Genomic DNA, 15,977 nt, shown 5'->3' with positions numbered 1-15,977 from the left:
ACAGACCAAACCACATATGATGCATTAGTCGTCCAAACATCCACACATCCAAAGTCATATGGACAAGATACAGTTTCCTAAAAGTCTTATAGATCTTAAAGGTGAATTAATTAATGTTTTCTAGGTAAAGCAGTTTTATGCCTGAAGAAATGAATAGTGCTTGTGACAAATATGTTTAAAATGATACACACATTAGAGGCATATAACAGTGTTATACCCACAGAAAAAAACAGAAAATGCAGAGTAACACTATTTTTACCCCAAATTTCTGGACATTTTCAGTTGCAAAAAATGTATTAAATGTAGTTGAAAAATGTCTACAATCGCACTGTATTGGTATTGCCTGATGCTGCGTACACATTCACAGGTGTCATGGTGAAGTCCAAGAACACATTCATATCCGTTTAGGAAGAAAAATAAGAGCCAGCGAAACAAACACAAATGTACTTATGTTAATACAACTTTAACAAGATGAGAGCTTTGATGCTTTAAGGCCTATTCACAACAAATTTGTGATGAATTTGTGAGACAAACTGCAGATGAAAGGTCTACTCACACCAAGACCGAAACAAAGAAAGGCACTTATTTCCAGTAACTCATTTGGTGTAACTGTTTCATCATGTTCTTTCCATATCGTGCATTTTAAGGTATATCAAATCTGTCTTTTATATGCGTAGATGAGTAAAGAGCGCTGTTGTATATGTACATCCTCTTATAATTTGCACATGTATTTTGCTACGAGAATATTCCAAATGGACTCCCGAACCAAACTTATCTTAATGCCAGCTTAATATAAAACAAGGTGCAGTGAAATAAATACACATAGAACATTTTAAATTGAGGCACAACAGGTATAGAAAATATGATGCATAACATAAAAATGATATTAAAGAAAATAGAGTAAATACATACATTTTGTAAAAAGAGCACAGTTACAGGAATATTTTTGTGATATATTATCCTTGTAATATAAATAGCAGTGAGGGTCTGCAATTCGTTTGCCTACACTTGTAGTAAAATATTGCATGTACAGGGTGGCCCAACAAAACGAGGCTACTATGTTTGATTGCTCATATCGCGTACTTCTACAACTTTATGTAAACAACAAAATGACGTCACTGTGACGTCATCGTGAGCAACAACTTGCTACAAATAAATAAGCAAATAATTTACTAAAAAACAAACAGGGCCACATGGCAAAAAAGTAGCGCCTAAGTTTGCTGCCACTGAAAGCTTTGCTAAACGATTTACTTATTTATTTATTTATTTATTTGTAGCAAGTTGTTGCTCACGATGACAGTGAAATTATTTTGTTTACAAAAAGGCGAAGTAGTATGTACAAAATCGTGCAAACGCCTTTATGCATTTTTCACCGTTTTTGGGCCACAAGACAAGACTATGCGATATTATACTACAAGCTTAGTCCAAACTAATTGCAGAACCTCACTGCTATTAATTCCAGGATAATATAATAGGGACAGTGATATATATCTTAAATAATGTAAATTAAGACAAAACTCCAGGTTCATTACATATATGAGGTATTAGCATATTAAATAAATATAAAAAATTTTTATTTGGAATTCCCAATGCGCTCTAAGTTCTCCTGGTGGCGTAGTTACTCGCCTCAATCTGGGTGGCGGAGGACGAATCTCAGTTGCCACGCATCTGAGACAGTCAATCCATGCATTTTATCACGTGCCTTGTTGAGCGCGGTACCGCAGAGAAATGCTATTCTCCGCGGCATCCACGCACAACTCACCACGCACTCCACCGAGAGTGATCCACATTATAGCGACCACGAGGAGGTTACCCAATGTAACTCTACCCTCCCTAGAAACCGGGCCAATTTGGTTGCTTAGGAGACCTGGCTGGAGTCACTCAACAAGCCCTAGATTCGACCTCGCAACTCCAGGGGTTGTAGTCAGCATCTGTACTCGCTGAGCTACCCAGGCCCCATTAAATAAATATTCTTAAAAAGAAAGAATGTATTTATGCTTCTATATTATATATTTTCTGCATATTTGCATTGCATATTTGCCAGTTCATTAGCGCCACAACACACTGGATGATAGTGCAGCAGCAGCAGCACTTTGGAAACAACAATAAGCATGTATCATATTGGGCAGACAGTTTTCACTGCAGTCCAAAGAAGAAGAAATAAATCAGACTGATCTCCTTTAAAAAAAAAACCTTTGGATTGTCGGCGGACAATTTGTCGGACCCGATGTGAAAAGCACCTATAGGAATCTATTGTTCCTATACAAAAGCTTGTTCGGAACAAACATTTGACTTGGTATGAATAGACCTTTATTTGTGAATTTTGGGTCAACACTTCAACAGTAGAAGGAACATAGTCTAAGAAAGCAGAAACCGGGGGAAAATCACTTACCCACACAGCCCTGCCCATCCTGAGAGTCCTTGAATCCCGGGTCACACTTGCAGCTGAAGGAGCCTATTGTATTCTGACAAACACCATGACTTCCACAGGTATTCTCATTCAGAGAACACTCATCCATGTCTAGAGAGAGAGTAAAAGGGAAAATAAGAGAAAGTGGGAGACATTAATGCTCTTCTGTTCTCAGCATAGATAAATGGATGGAAGGATGAATGAATTTATGAATGAACACATAACAACTGAGATCAACAGTGACATAAATGAAATCCTAAATCAGAGATAAGAGATCATAAATGTTAAAAGCCATTACTGGATGGACATGGACTGATGGGTATGTGAACATAATTGCATGATGGAATGATCTGAACATAATAGAGGGCAACAGTGCTTATCCCATTTATCAAGCCGTCTTGGTTCTGGAAGTATTTTTAAATACCATAAAAGAGTTCTAAGCCATGAACTACACCATAAAGCTCTGAGGTGAATTACAACATTACAAAGTTAGATTTAAAGCAAAAGGGTATTTAAAAATCAGACAAAAAGACAATAGTACATGACTGTGTACTTAATGTCTATAAAGAGGGAATGAACTTCAGTAAGTATTGTGAATGACACTATTGAAATAAAAACAATGGGAAAATATAAAACTAATGATTTAAAGTTGACTACAAGTACAAAATCTATATATTTAAGGTATTTTGCTAAATATTCAGATATTTACAAATATAGAGTAAAGTCAGTTTGACAGTTTAGGGAAACTCGATTACACAATTCACAGTATGTCATGGCAAAGGGGACATGTGTACCAACACTAATTAGCCAATCACTAAACAGCTGTAGGGTAGAGGGCAAAATAAAAAGCAAATTGCTTTGTATTCCAAGTATTACCCTGGCACGTCTGATTGGTTGGTTCCAGAAGGTAGCCTCCATGACATTGGCAGAGATACGAGCCCTCTGTGTTTGTACAGGTACCATTTGCACACCTGCTGCCATCCACACATTCATCTACATCTGAAAAAGTGCACACAGACATACATGCATTTGGAATAGTATATTCCAGTTGGATTTGTGTGGGTCAGTTCAATATAATATTTCACTCATTGTCTAGACAGCCAGCTCAAATGCTTCCTTGTTCCCTTTTTACTGCTAGATGGGGCATTTAAAACAGCTCTGGCACCACACTGGGCTTCGAGAGCACATACACACATCCCACCAGAGGAAAAATAACATTGGCGTGTATGTGAAAGCCATTAGACATACAATCCCTTTCTTTCTCTCACTCTCTCTTGTGCTGCCAAAGACTGGGGCTTCTCAACACAGCAATAGATTCATTTTGCCTAAACATCAGATAAATATCAACATGACATCACTTAGAACTAAGACAAATACCAGCAGGATGCATCAATGAGGGAATAAGCACCTGGAATGTGTGCATGTGTGTACATACCTTCACAGCCGGGTGGATCCTGTGTGGACACAAAGCCAGCGTCACACACACAGAAGAACGAGCCCTGGGTGTTCAAACACTCTCCATTCGGGATGCACATTTGTGTGTCATCTTCGCACTCATCAACATCTATAAAGGATGGAATGATGAAATCAGTTACAGTTAGTCTAAGGCGCCGTTTACAATGGACATGCTTTCTTGCATTGAAAACAGGTGGAAGGGGACAGTGGAATGGAACAGAATTCAGGGATCTTAAGACACATTTTTAAAAGCTGAACTTGCCCAGTATTTTAACAACACTACGATAATGGTGCAAGATGATGAAAAATTAACAGGATGCATCACAATGGTCAAAGACATCTGCCTAATGCATGTTAAAACATTTTTTAAATATTCCAGAGGAACGCAAGAATGCGGACCGTGTGAACTGCCCCTATGGAATAATAAAACACTGCTTACTGCATATTATGCTTAACTTTTGCTAAATAAGTTAAACAACATGTATTAAATAATGCTAAACGTTCAAACACAGCTGACATTACTTCGGTTCAGTGGTCATACTGGAAGGTCAAGTTAAGCACATCACTTGCATTATACATTATTCTGCATAAGGTGCTCTGATGTATACTGCATTTCTGCAGATATTTAATGCACACAAAAAATTCATGAATTGTGGACCATATGCATACTGTAAACTGTGTACTGCAGAAACAGTAGGAGTAGTATGATAGTATACTATTCCATACAAAGCCTCTATGTGTGAGAGTTTTTGTGTGTTAAAGAGTCTCACCATGGCAGCTGGTGCCGTTGACTTGTCTATAACCCTGTGGACATTTGCACTGATACGAGCCCAAGATATTAACACACTGCCCCACTCCATCACAGGTCTGATGTAACTCCAAACACTCGTCCACATCTACAGACATTAGAATGTTAACTTTTATCACAGACACCCATAACAGTGATATGATAACCAATATCATACCAAAAGTATGTGAACATCTGAACACAACACCAATATGTGCTTTTAGGTACAAATAAGATGGGCATTAAAGTGATGGTTCATTCAAAGATGAAAAATCTCTTATGATTCATGCCATCTCAGGTATGCATGACTTTCATTCCTCTATAGAACAAAGAATTAAGATATTTAGAAGAATATTTCAGCTCTGTAGGTTCTCACAATGCGTGTGAATGGGCGACAAAATTTTGACACTCCAAATTCCACAAAAAGGGTCATAAAAGTAATCTATATGTCTCCTGTGGTTAAATCCATGTGTTCAGACACGATTCGATAGGTATAGGTGAGAAACAGATACATTTTTAAGTTTTAAATTCTCCTCCCTGCCCATTAGGGGTCGATATACAAGAAGGATGTTAATCACCAAAAACAGAGGAAGGAGAATGAGTGAAAGTAAAGTGGAGATTGACTGAGCAGGGAGGAGAATTTATCGTAAAAAAAAAGGACTTAAATATTGATCTGTTTCTCGCCCACACCTATCATATTGCTTCTGAAGATATGGATTTAACCACCAGATTCGTCTGAAGTACTTTTATTTTGCCCATATGTGGATTTTGGAGCTTCAAACTTTTGGCACCATTCACATACATTGTATGTACCAAAAGAGCTGAGAAATTCTTCTAAAAATGTACAAATGTGTTCAGCAGATGAAAGAAAGAATTTTCATTTTGGGTGAACTAACAGTTTAAAAAAGAATTGGTCCTCCCTTTGTGGCTAAAACAGCTTTCAGTCTTCTGGAAAGGTCTTTTTTCCACTAGCTGTTGGAACATGGCTGTGGGGATTTGTTCCTGCTTAGATACAAAAGCCTCAGTATGGTCAGGCACTAATGTTTGGTGATGGGGCACTAGCTCGCAGGCTGCAATCCAATTCATGCCAAAGCTATTCAATGGGGTTCAGAGGTGTGGACTTTGTGCAAGCCAGTCAAGTTCTTCCACACCAGACTTATTAAAATATTTCTTTATGGATCTTACAGATTTTGTTTTGCCAATTTCTACTTAAAATGTTTAGTAGATTTTGGGGAGTAGGTTGTATGCTTGATTTTATGCACATTGTAGTTATGGGTGCAGTTGAAACAGCAAATTTGTTAATTTAAAAGCAGTTTCCACATAATTTTGGCCATGTAGTGTATGACACACACACAGACATCCAGTACTCATACCGTCACACTGGTCTCTTGTGGAGGACAGTATGAATCCGGGCTCACAGCTGCAGATAAATGAGCCCTCTGTGTTCTGACAGTGACCTTGGATACACACACTGTCATCCTGGCATTCGTCAATGTCTGTGACACACACACACATACAATGTTTCAGTTTGCTCAGATGCGTTTTGTTTTTTTAACATCAAATTATACCTCATTAAAGGCTGAACAAGACGTTTAAAAAAGTTGTTTGAAATCAATGTTGGAATAAAACTTGTGACTGTCTAAAATAAATAAAAAATACCCCCAAAAAATACCATAAAAAAACACTTTAAAAATATTAAAACAAAACAAACCTCTTCTGAATCTACTAACAAGAATAGAATCTGCACGTGTAACGTCCCAGCTTAGCTGTGCCTATGAGTGTATGTTCGTGTGTAAGTTTGGAGGTGGCTAGGCTCGCAGGGGGGCGTGGTTGCACACCTGAGGCTCGTGAGTGGGGAGCTTAAAAGTGCCGGTGTTGTAACACTTGAGGAGTCATTAGGCGGCATGAGGCTACCAGAGAACAACCGCAATGCTGGCTAGAGGACATCGTGGGGGTTCATACTCTTGGAAGTTGCATAAAGACTAGGCATAGAATAGCTTTGTGGGTTGGTAGGTAGAGTAGAAGGGGATGTTTTGAATAAATATTTCACCTGTGCTGACCCTGTATTTACATACTTTCAAAGTTGTGTGGTTTGAAAATTAACCAATTATTTCACTTAGTTATCGCCTAAATATTTGTGATAGCATCAATTGAAGATTTTGTTAATGCTCCATCGGAGCTTCAATTAACATTGAATTCATTGTATGGGAGAAAATGGTTAAGTGAATATGCACATTTATCTGTTCCTGTCCAGATAAAATACAATACCTAAGTAGAGACATCAATGGATATTTTTTGGGGTTGTCTTGAGCAAAAGAAAGACATTTTAAAGATGCAACAGGCACATGATAGAGAATTTGCCAAAGAAGCTAGACAATATGAATATGAGATTGAAAGATTAAAAAGGGAGGATTTACTCAAACAACATGAAATAGAGCTTAAGTTAGAACCTGAGAAAACAATAGGTTACTATCGTAACCCCGGTTCTCTGAAACATCGAGTGGAGAGATCCACCTATGGGAAGGGCATCTGCACCTGACCTCTGCAGAAGCATCCAATTGCACCAAGTCTGGCCTGACAGACAGAAGCGCGTGTCCAATGCTCGGTAAGGGACCCGCCCCTTACAAAGTGCATAAAACACTCGTACGCGCTATCTTACCTCAGTGAGCATATTCGCTTCTCGTGCAGCAAGCGGGGCAAACTTGGTGGATCTCTCCACTCGAAGTTTCAGAGAACCGGGGTTACGATAGTAACCTATTGTTCTCTTTCATCATATCGTGTTTGAGATCCACCTATGGGAGATATGGACAGCTCCCCGATTGCCCAATACACTACAATGAGGCCCTGAAAGCCAGAGGACGGTCACCTCGAAAGGCGGTGCATGACACGTCACACGGAAACCACCCCACAAAGTGAGGAAGCCACTTTAGCAACAAAGAATAGCATATGGTAACATGCATTCGTGAATAAACCTGGCCGCACTCTCATGGTGAATATATGGTGGCAGGTGTAGAGTAGAAACATGCTTAGTGACTTTAAAGTGCTAGACTAGGCAGCCCAGACTTAAGGAGGGGTGGAGGGCCTAAGAGCACAAAGCTACAAAGAGCCGACACCCAGGACAGAATGAGCTACCGGGGTTCTGGTGACATCTAGCCGGTAGTATCTGGCAAACGTATGGGGAGAGGCCCAGCTTGCAGCGGCACATATGTCCTGCAAAGAGACTCCCTTAAATAGAGCCCAAGAGGCAGCCATACCTCTAGTGGAGTGAGCTCTGATGCCCTCTGGGGGCTGCACTCCCTTTGATTTATATGCCAAAGATATAGCTTCCACAAGCCCATGAGAAAGGCGTTGCTTGGAAATGGGGTTCCCTGAGTGCGGGGGGCCCCAAGAGATGAAAAGCTGGTCGCTTTTTCTAAAGGAGCTGGTCCTGTCTAAGTATGCCCGCAGGGCACATACAGGACACAAAGCGTTCAACCTCTGATCCTCTGTGGAGGAGAAAGGAGCTGGGTGGAACGCGGAGAGCTCAATCACCTCACACGTGAATGCCGGGAAGCATTTTGGCATAAAGGTCGGGTTGGGCCTGAGAAAAACCTTATCTCCACTGAGAGAGAATTTAGTGCACGAGGGATGAACAGAGAGTGCATGCATATCACTGACCCGCTTGGCAGATGCCAAGGCCAAGAGCAAAGCTGTCTTGAAAGACAAATTCTTAAGGGAAATACTCCCCAGGGGCTCAAACGGCTGTTGAGACATTGTGTCCAGCACCATGGAGAGGTCCCATTCAGGAACGACTCTCCTGGGGACTGGAAGAGAGCGGCGTGTGCCCTTCATAAACCTACGAATAAGGGGGTGTTGCCCCACCGTAGCGCTGTCGAACCCCACATGACATGCAGCAATAGCCGCTAAATAGACCTTAATAGTGGAAAAGGATCTTCCCTTGTCCATAAGGTCCTGCAAAAAGCATAAGATGTCGGTGATTGAGCACTGATATGACATTACCCGTCGCCCTTCACACCACTCTTCGAACACACGGCACTTACAGTCGTAAAGAGACCGTGTCGAAGAGGCTCTGGCACACTGAATGGTGGCCACAACACGTGGGGGGAGCCACAATGTGTTTAAGTTGGCCCTCTCACGGGCCAGGCCCAGAGGTCCTGTCCGGGTGTGGGTGATAAATTTCCCCGTTCGCTTGAGACAAAAGGTCTGTGCGAAATGGGAGGGGCCATGGCTGGGCATACAGCAGTCCACGCCGAGGGGGGCGTCCTCGTCCCGTAGCGAGAAGAACATAGGACAATGGGCGTTTTCGCGCGAGGCGAAGAGATCTACGGTTGGCTGGCCGAACCTCCTCCACAGTAGACACACTATCTGAGGATGGAGGCCAGTCTCCGTGAGAGCGGGTTTCCCCTTGACAAGAGGTCTGCGCCCCTGTTCAGTATGCCCGGGACATGGGTCGCCCGTAACGACAGGAAGTGCCGCCTGCTCCATACTAACAGCCTGTGAGCGAGAGCATGCAGCTTGGAGGAGCGCATCCCCCCCTGGCGGTTGATATATGCTACAGCTGTCGTGTTGTCGCAGCGCACCAGCACATGATGCCCCTGCACGCGGGGCAGAAAGTGATTCAGAGCCTTCCACACAGTGAGGAGCTCTAAATAATTTATATGGGCTGAGTGAAGTGTGCTTGTCCACACACCATTCACTGTTCTGCCCTCTTGCGTGGCTCCCCATCCTGTTAAGGACGCGTCTGTCGTCACTACTTTCCGCAGCATAATCGCCCCGAGAGGGGTCCCATGCGCGTAGAACTCTGCGTTCCTCCAGTGGCGCAGCGCTGCTGTGCACGGCAGCGTCACTGTGACAGAGCGGCGGAGATCGCTTAAAGGGCTGAGATGAAGAGTTAAAACCCACTTCATGAACGCCCTCATTCTCAGAAGGCCCAAAGGCAGGACATGTATAGCCGCAGCCATAAGACCCTGTAGACTGAGACATGCGCGATAAAGTATTCTCGTTCCTTCTTTGAATTGTGAGAGGCAATTCATTAAGGAGAGAACGCACTCTTGTGAGAAACGCGCGCGCATTGTAACCGAATTCAGCTCCAGACCCAGAAAAGTAACTCTCTGCGCGGGAGTGAAATTGCTCTTGCTCACGTTCACTCTGAAGCCGAGCGCTGTGATGTGAGCGAGCACACGGGCAGTGTTTTGCAATACGATCTCTCTCGAATCGGCTATAATCAGCCAATCGTCTATGTAAGTCAGGATTTTGAGCCCCGCTATTCTCAGCGGGGCTAACCCTGCTTCGCACTGCATACAAAACACTCTTGGACTGAGTGCTAGGCCAAATGGAAGCACTGTAAATTAGTAACATATGCCTTGGAAGGCGAAACGAAGAAACTTCCTGTGTGGCGGGTAAATGTTGATGTGGAAAAACGCATCTTTCAGATCGATTGACGTGAACCAATCGCTCTGTTTTATTGCACGAGAGAGAACGTTGTGGGTTAACATCCTGAAATTGTATTTCCTTAAATGTTTGTTCAACACTCTGAGATCCAGAATAGGACGAAGTGAACCATCCTTTTTTGGAATCAGGAAATAACGGGAGTAAAAACCCTGTTGACATTGCCGCGAAGGATGTCTTACCCCAGGGCTTAGGAGGATGGTTGGGCTGCTGGCTAGGCTGCTGGCTGGGTGGCCTGCTGCGAGCCTTAGGCCTGGCTGTGTTATGGTACGGCCGTCCTGTGGCTGGGGCCTGAGGGGGCCGTGCGGGGGGCTGGTGTGGAGTGGCCTTTCTAGGCAGGCACAGTTTAAACGCCTCATCCTCCTTCTTCTTATCATCACACCGCTGTTGCATAAGTGCAACAGCAGGGCCAAAAAGAGCCTGGCCTGGTTCCACTGGGGCTCCTGCTATGCGTCTTTTCTCGCTGTCGGGCAGACCAGAGAGATTGAGCCAGAGGGCCCGTTCCCCCACAACACATAGGGCCATGGAGCATCCGCCGGCTTGGATGGCCTGGCGGGCGTTACGAAGGACCAGGTTGTTCACGGTAACGATCTCCTTCCACAGCGTCGGTGATGGCACGCCTTTCTCCAAATGAGTACTCATGTCCTCCAACAGCTCGGCCTGGTAGGCCGAGAGGAGGGAGGAAACATTTAGAGCCCATACCGTGAGAGCCGAGGCCTTGTACGAGGCATGGAAGACAGATGCTGAGAAGCGGTCCATCTTATTAGGGAGAACTGGCTTAGGAGGGGCCAGTAACCCTCCCTGCGAGGGGTTAAGGTGTCTGGCGATCGAGGGCTCGATGGTGGGAGGGTCGCCCATGCCACACGCTGCCATATCCTTAACCTCCAGACCCGCTAAGCCATGCTTAAGATCTAGCGGGTCCTTCCAATAGTGTTGCATGTGCTTAGCGCACACAGGGAGTACAGGCATAAGCTGCTTCCTAGGACCGGGAGGGGGACCTAGGAGTTTGCCGTCATACACATCCCTCTCTTGGTCGGCGGCGTTCTGGAGGGCCGGCCATTCCATGCCGAGACGAGCGGCCGCTCGCTCACACACCTCGAGAAGGACCGCGTGCGGCAGTGTAGCCGAGCCGCCAACCGGGGGAGCTTGGGCGGACGGGGTGGTTTCCTCGTCATCCGAGCCCTCAAGTATAGCAGGGTCCTCGTCCTCGCCTGAGCCGGGCGGCTCGTAGTCGAGCAAGGAAATACCGGGAAGGATTTCCTCGAGTAGGCCCTCGTTAGACTGGTCAGCCCAACTGAGAGCAGGCATGCTCTGGGAAGTCCCCGGAGCTGTAACGCTTTCACCTACTCCAGCGTCCGAGTCGTAATGTTCGTCCGTGCTTTGGGAGGATGCAACTTTGAGTCTTCGTCGAAGAAGCTTCCTAGGCAGGGCGAGGCAATGGGTGCAGTTCTCAGGAAGTGAAAGCGCTTCCTGCGTGTGTCTTAGTCCCATGCACACCACGAAGAAGGGATGGGCATCCCTCGCGGCAATGAGTGAACCGCAGGCGGCAGGGCATGCACGCAACTGCACGTCCGGTGGGTTAGTGGGACCGGAGAGCTTGTGATCCATCGGAGAGGTGAAAGCTGAGAAACAGGCGGGCAGCCTGAGCAAATCCAGGTAGCGAGCGTGGGTGGCTTGCAACCCGAAATAATCGCAACTAAACGCAACCGTCTGACAATCACGCCTGGCGGAGGCTGATCGAATCTATATTTCCTCCTGTTGACTGTGGTGAAGTCAGCGAAAACCGTAGAGCTGCGAAGCAAAGAGGTCGCGAGAAGCGAATAACAACTGAGGTAAGATAGCGCGTACGAGTGTTTTATGCACTTGGTAAGGGGCGGGTCCCTTACCGAGCATTGGACACGCGCTTCTGTCTGTCAGGCTAGACTTGGTGCAATTGGATGCTTCTGCAGAGGTCAGGTGCGGATGCCCTTCCCATAGGTGGATCTCGAACACGAGATGATGAAAGAGAACAGCTTGAGAATTTTAGCTGGATGTTGAGTATTTAAAATTGATCAAAGGTGAAATGAACATAAGTTTACGAGGCAATTTTGATGTAGCAGGTACTCTAAGATTGCTCCCTAAATTTAATGAACATGAACCTGATATCTTTTTCTCATTGTATAGAAAGTATTTGCCACTACTGTTTCAAAATTGGGCATTGGAAAAATGTATGCCCTGTTTTAGCAGTAAAGTTGAAGTCCCATGCTACAAATAAGCCAAACAAGAACTCCGATAGTCTGGTACTAATGATTGAAACTATGGCTAAGTCAGGTGCACCTGGGTGTTGAGTTTTTGATATGGAAATGACGAATGTAAAGGGTGGTTTAAAAACTGACCTCACAAAAAACTATGCTTCTTTCATTACAGTGGGTTTTGTATCCTTGCCTGGTTCTGAGGATAAAGTGTTGGTTAAAAATGTACAAAATTTGTCTGTTCATTTATACAGGGTTAATTTGATGTCTGATCTGATCTGTGGAGAAGAAACCCTTGGGGTCCCTCCATCATTGCAGGTGGATAGAGTTGCGGTAATACTGGGAATAATTTGGCTGGAGGGTGAGTGTGGAGAGATGTTACTCCACCTCCCATAGTTGCATCAACTCCAGTAATTGAAAAGCCTGATGAATTGATGCAGAAATTCCCTGAAGTATTTAAATCAAGTGCGGCGACGCGCGATGAGCCGTGCAAAAAAATTAATTGTCCCAGTATATTGTACCTGGCTTGTCTACTCTTTCTCCTCTGTCTCCTAGTGAGTTGGTGACTGCACAATAGAATGATCCTGGTTTACAGTCATTGTTTGATGCTGTTCTTCCATCTGAGGAGGTGAGTGTAGTGAGTGGATATTTTGCTCAATATGAGCTGCTCTTAAGAAAGTGGGTCCATCAAAATAAAGGCTCAGTCGGTGAGTCCATAATCCAAGTGGTAGTACCAAATCAGTTTAGAGATGTTGTGATGGGAATTGCACATGGTGAAATCGCTGGGCATTTGGGAGTTAACACTTACGACCGGATTTTGCACAATTTTATTGGCTTGAAAAAAGATATTGCGGCATACATTAAAACCTGTCATACGTGTCAAGTGATAGGTAAACCAAATAAGCCATTGAGGCCAGTATCATTGTATCCTATAATTATTTCAAGCAAGCCATTTTAACACTTGATATTCGATTGTGTTGGTCCATTAGATACATCTAAATCGGGTAACGCATATTTGATGAGTGTGATGTGCCAAGCAACACGTTATCCTGTGGCATATCCACTGTGAAAGTTTAAACTATTAAAGCTGTTGTGAAAGCTTTATTCCAATTAATTTATATATTTGGCATACCCAAAATTGTTCAGCGTGATCAAGGAACCAAATTTACTTCACGCATGTTTTCTGAAATTTTTTGATTACTCAAGGTGAAACATACCAATCAAGCTCTTATCATGCTCAGAGTCAGGGTGCACTTGAGTGCTTTAATCAAACCCTGAAAGCATTGCTGTGTGCTTATTGTGTTGAGCTAAACCACTATTGGCAAGTTAGGGCATTACCATGGTTATTGCTTGCAGCTCGCGAGGTACAACAGGAGAGTTGTATATAGTTTTTGGCCATTCAGTTTTGCAGGAGTTGAGCGGTGAAGAACCTCCTCATAATTTGTAAGACTACGTTCATTGTTTTCATAGACGTATGTTCTTGGGTGGGCTTAGTGCACAGGAAATTTTGCTCAGACAAAAATGAAAACTCTTTGACTGTCATCCAGAGAGTCCCTTATTTTGTGGACAGGACTTGTGGGTGACATCCCAGCTAAGCTGTGCCTATGAGTATATGTTTTTGTGTGAGATCGCAGGTGGCTCGGCTTGCAGGGGGGCGTGGTTGCACACATGAGGCTCGTGAGTGGGAAGTGTTGGAACACTCAAGGAGTCATTTAGGTGGCATGAGGCTACCAGAGAACGACCACGGTGCTGGCTAGAGGACATCGTGGCCATTCTGGGGGTTCTCAACCATGAGCATCGTCCTTATTTGTACCACCTATATTCTTTGGACTTTCTGTTGGTTTACTTAGGTTGGACTGAAAAGACATTGACACCACATTGCCAACATGCATTTGCAGATATAATGACTGACATATACACTGATTCACAAAACATTGCATGTTTGCATTTATGTTTAATACGTTTGTTATCATTTGGCAATAATCTCGTCTCCCTTTTTTGTTACAACCTTATGAGCAGCATTGCTGTCCAAAATCTTCAGTCTCTATACACAACCAAAATCTTAGAAAAATCCTGAAAGCTGGTGAATGGATGGTACCTGTGCAGGCCTTGCCATCAAGAGTGAGTGAGAACCCTTCATCGCAAGTGCAGAGGAAATATCCCTCCCGATTGGAGCACTGACCATGAGCGCACACTCTTTCATCTCGACACTCATCTATATCTGCACACAGAAGGTCACACACACAATACATCTGAGAGCTCACACATTCATAAAGGCTCTCACCCTTCAAAAAGTAGCTGTGCTCAGCATAGATCATTGTACAAACAAACTCATCTCTTACTAGCTATGAGCACTGGCAAAAACATTTGCACACATTTCCTCAAATTGCACACCTGATAACAATGTGCATGGAGTCTGCCTGTGCAAAAAGTGTGGTTGCTAGTGTGTTCTAGGGTTGTTGGAGCCCATTTTCAATGTAAGTCTATGGGATTTTTTTGTCCGCCAATGGTCAATCTAAAGTCTAATTGCTTGCAAGCCACATGATTTGAGGTTCTATTCATGTCCAGAGCACATAAAAAGCAGAAGAATTACTTTCTGAAATTGAACTATACGATCTAAAAGTAACCCTTACGATCTAAAAGTACTAAAACCCTTTTAGTATCTATACGAGCTCTAAATACATAGGAAATTAGCCTTTGATACGTCAGGTATGCTCTCTGTCTCTGTTGTTTTTTTGTTTTTTTTTCTGTAGATGTTTATATGTTGATGTTTCTAATATGTTATACATGTGTGTCTGTATTATGTACGCACCTATGGTGGAAACAAATTTCCTCTCGAGGACAAATAAATCAATCAATCAATCAATCAAACACTATAGTTAAGGGTTTTTAATTACCCAGTGTGCTGGAAACTTCTACAATTACAGAGTTACAAAACATGCAAATCTAGCCCAGGTCAGCCACACTTCAGGACCCAAAACACTTGGGTGTAATCTGCTACATGTGAATGTGTACAGAGATTCAATATCTTACCGACGCACTGGCCATTTCTCCCTTCGAAACCATCTGGACACGGAGAACATATGAAAGAGCCCAGATTGTTATAGCAGAGACCAGATGGACACACATCATCCTGACATTCATCAATGTCTACAGAGAGAGAAAACATAAGTTTATTCCTTTTTTGGTCAATTTGTTAATTGGTGCTTTCTTTGTGTATTCTGCACTCTTTATTGAAATTTGATTTTAATAAATGTTTTATTTCTACTGATATGTCATTTTATTTGTTAATATTTCTTTATGTGCACTATTGTTATTTCAAATGATTTTACACTGCACAATTTATCATTGCATGCAGCAATGATGCAAATGCTTTGTCAATACAAATGTAAAATTTTGGCCATAACAATATTGCTTAAAAATGAAACGTTTTAATTGAATCTGAAATTGAGAACACGCTAAAAGAAAGACTCAATCAATATAAAGATATTCCAGCCAGTTCTTTGGAAGTAAAGGCTTAGCATCTGTCAGGTATGATGGTATGAGAGGGGGGTCTGTTCTTATGGATGGCTGTTATTGCTGACCTACTGAGAGGAGAACAGGAAACGTCTGGCTTCACCTCTCAATCTTTCCACAACACCGTTAT

General features: G+C 43.3%; 1 protein-coding gene across 4 annotated transcripts in view; it reads right to left on the bottom strand.

Moving 5' to 3' along the window:
* ltbp1 (latent transforming growth factor beta binding protein 1) overlaps positions 1–15,977 on the bottom strand; it is a 131,997-nt gene that overhangs the window by 22,873 nt on the left and 93,147 nt on the right. For all 4 annotated transcript variants that reach the window (XM_052153356.1, XM_052153355.1, XM_052153357.1 and 1 more), the window contains 7 exons: positions 15,365–15,481; positions 14,430–14,552; positions 6,026–6,148; positions 4,636–4,761; positions 3,846–3,974; positions 3,287–3,409; positions 2,393–2,521 (listed from right to left, as the gene is read on the bottom strand). In XM_052153356.1, the coding sequence (XP_052009316.1) occupies positions 2,393–2,521; positions 3,287–3,409; positions 3,846–3,974; positions 4,636–4,761; positions 6,026–6,148; positions 14,430–14,552; positions 15,365–15,481 (870 nt within the window). The remainder of the gene's footprint in view (positions 1–2,392; positions 2,522–3,286; positions 3,410–3,845; positions 3,975–4,635; positions 4,762–6,025; positions 6,149–14,429; positions 14,553–15,364; positions 15,482–15,977) is intronic.

Source organism: Xyrauchen texanus, chromosome 22 (assembly GCF_025860055.1).
Source record: "Xyrauchen texanus isolate HMW12.3.18 chromosome 22, RBS_HiC_50CHRs, whole genome shotgun sequence".
Classification (NCBI taxonomy): Eukaryota; Metazoa; Chordata; class Actinopteri; order Cypriniformes; family Catostomidae; genus Xyrauchen; species Xyrauchen texanus.
This window is presented reverse-complemented; position numbering and strand designations above follow the sequence as displayed.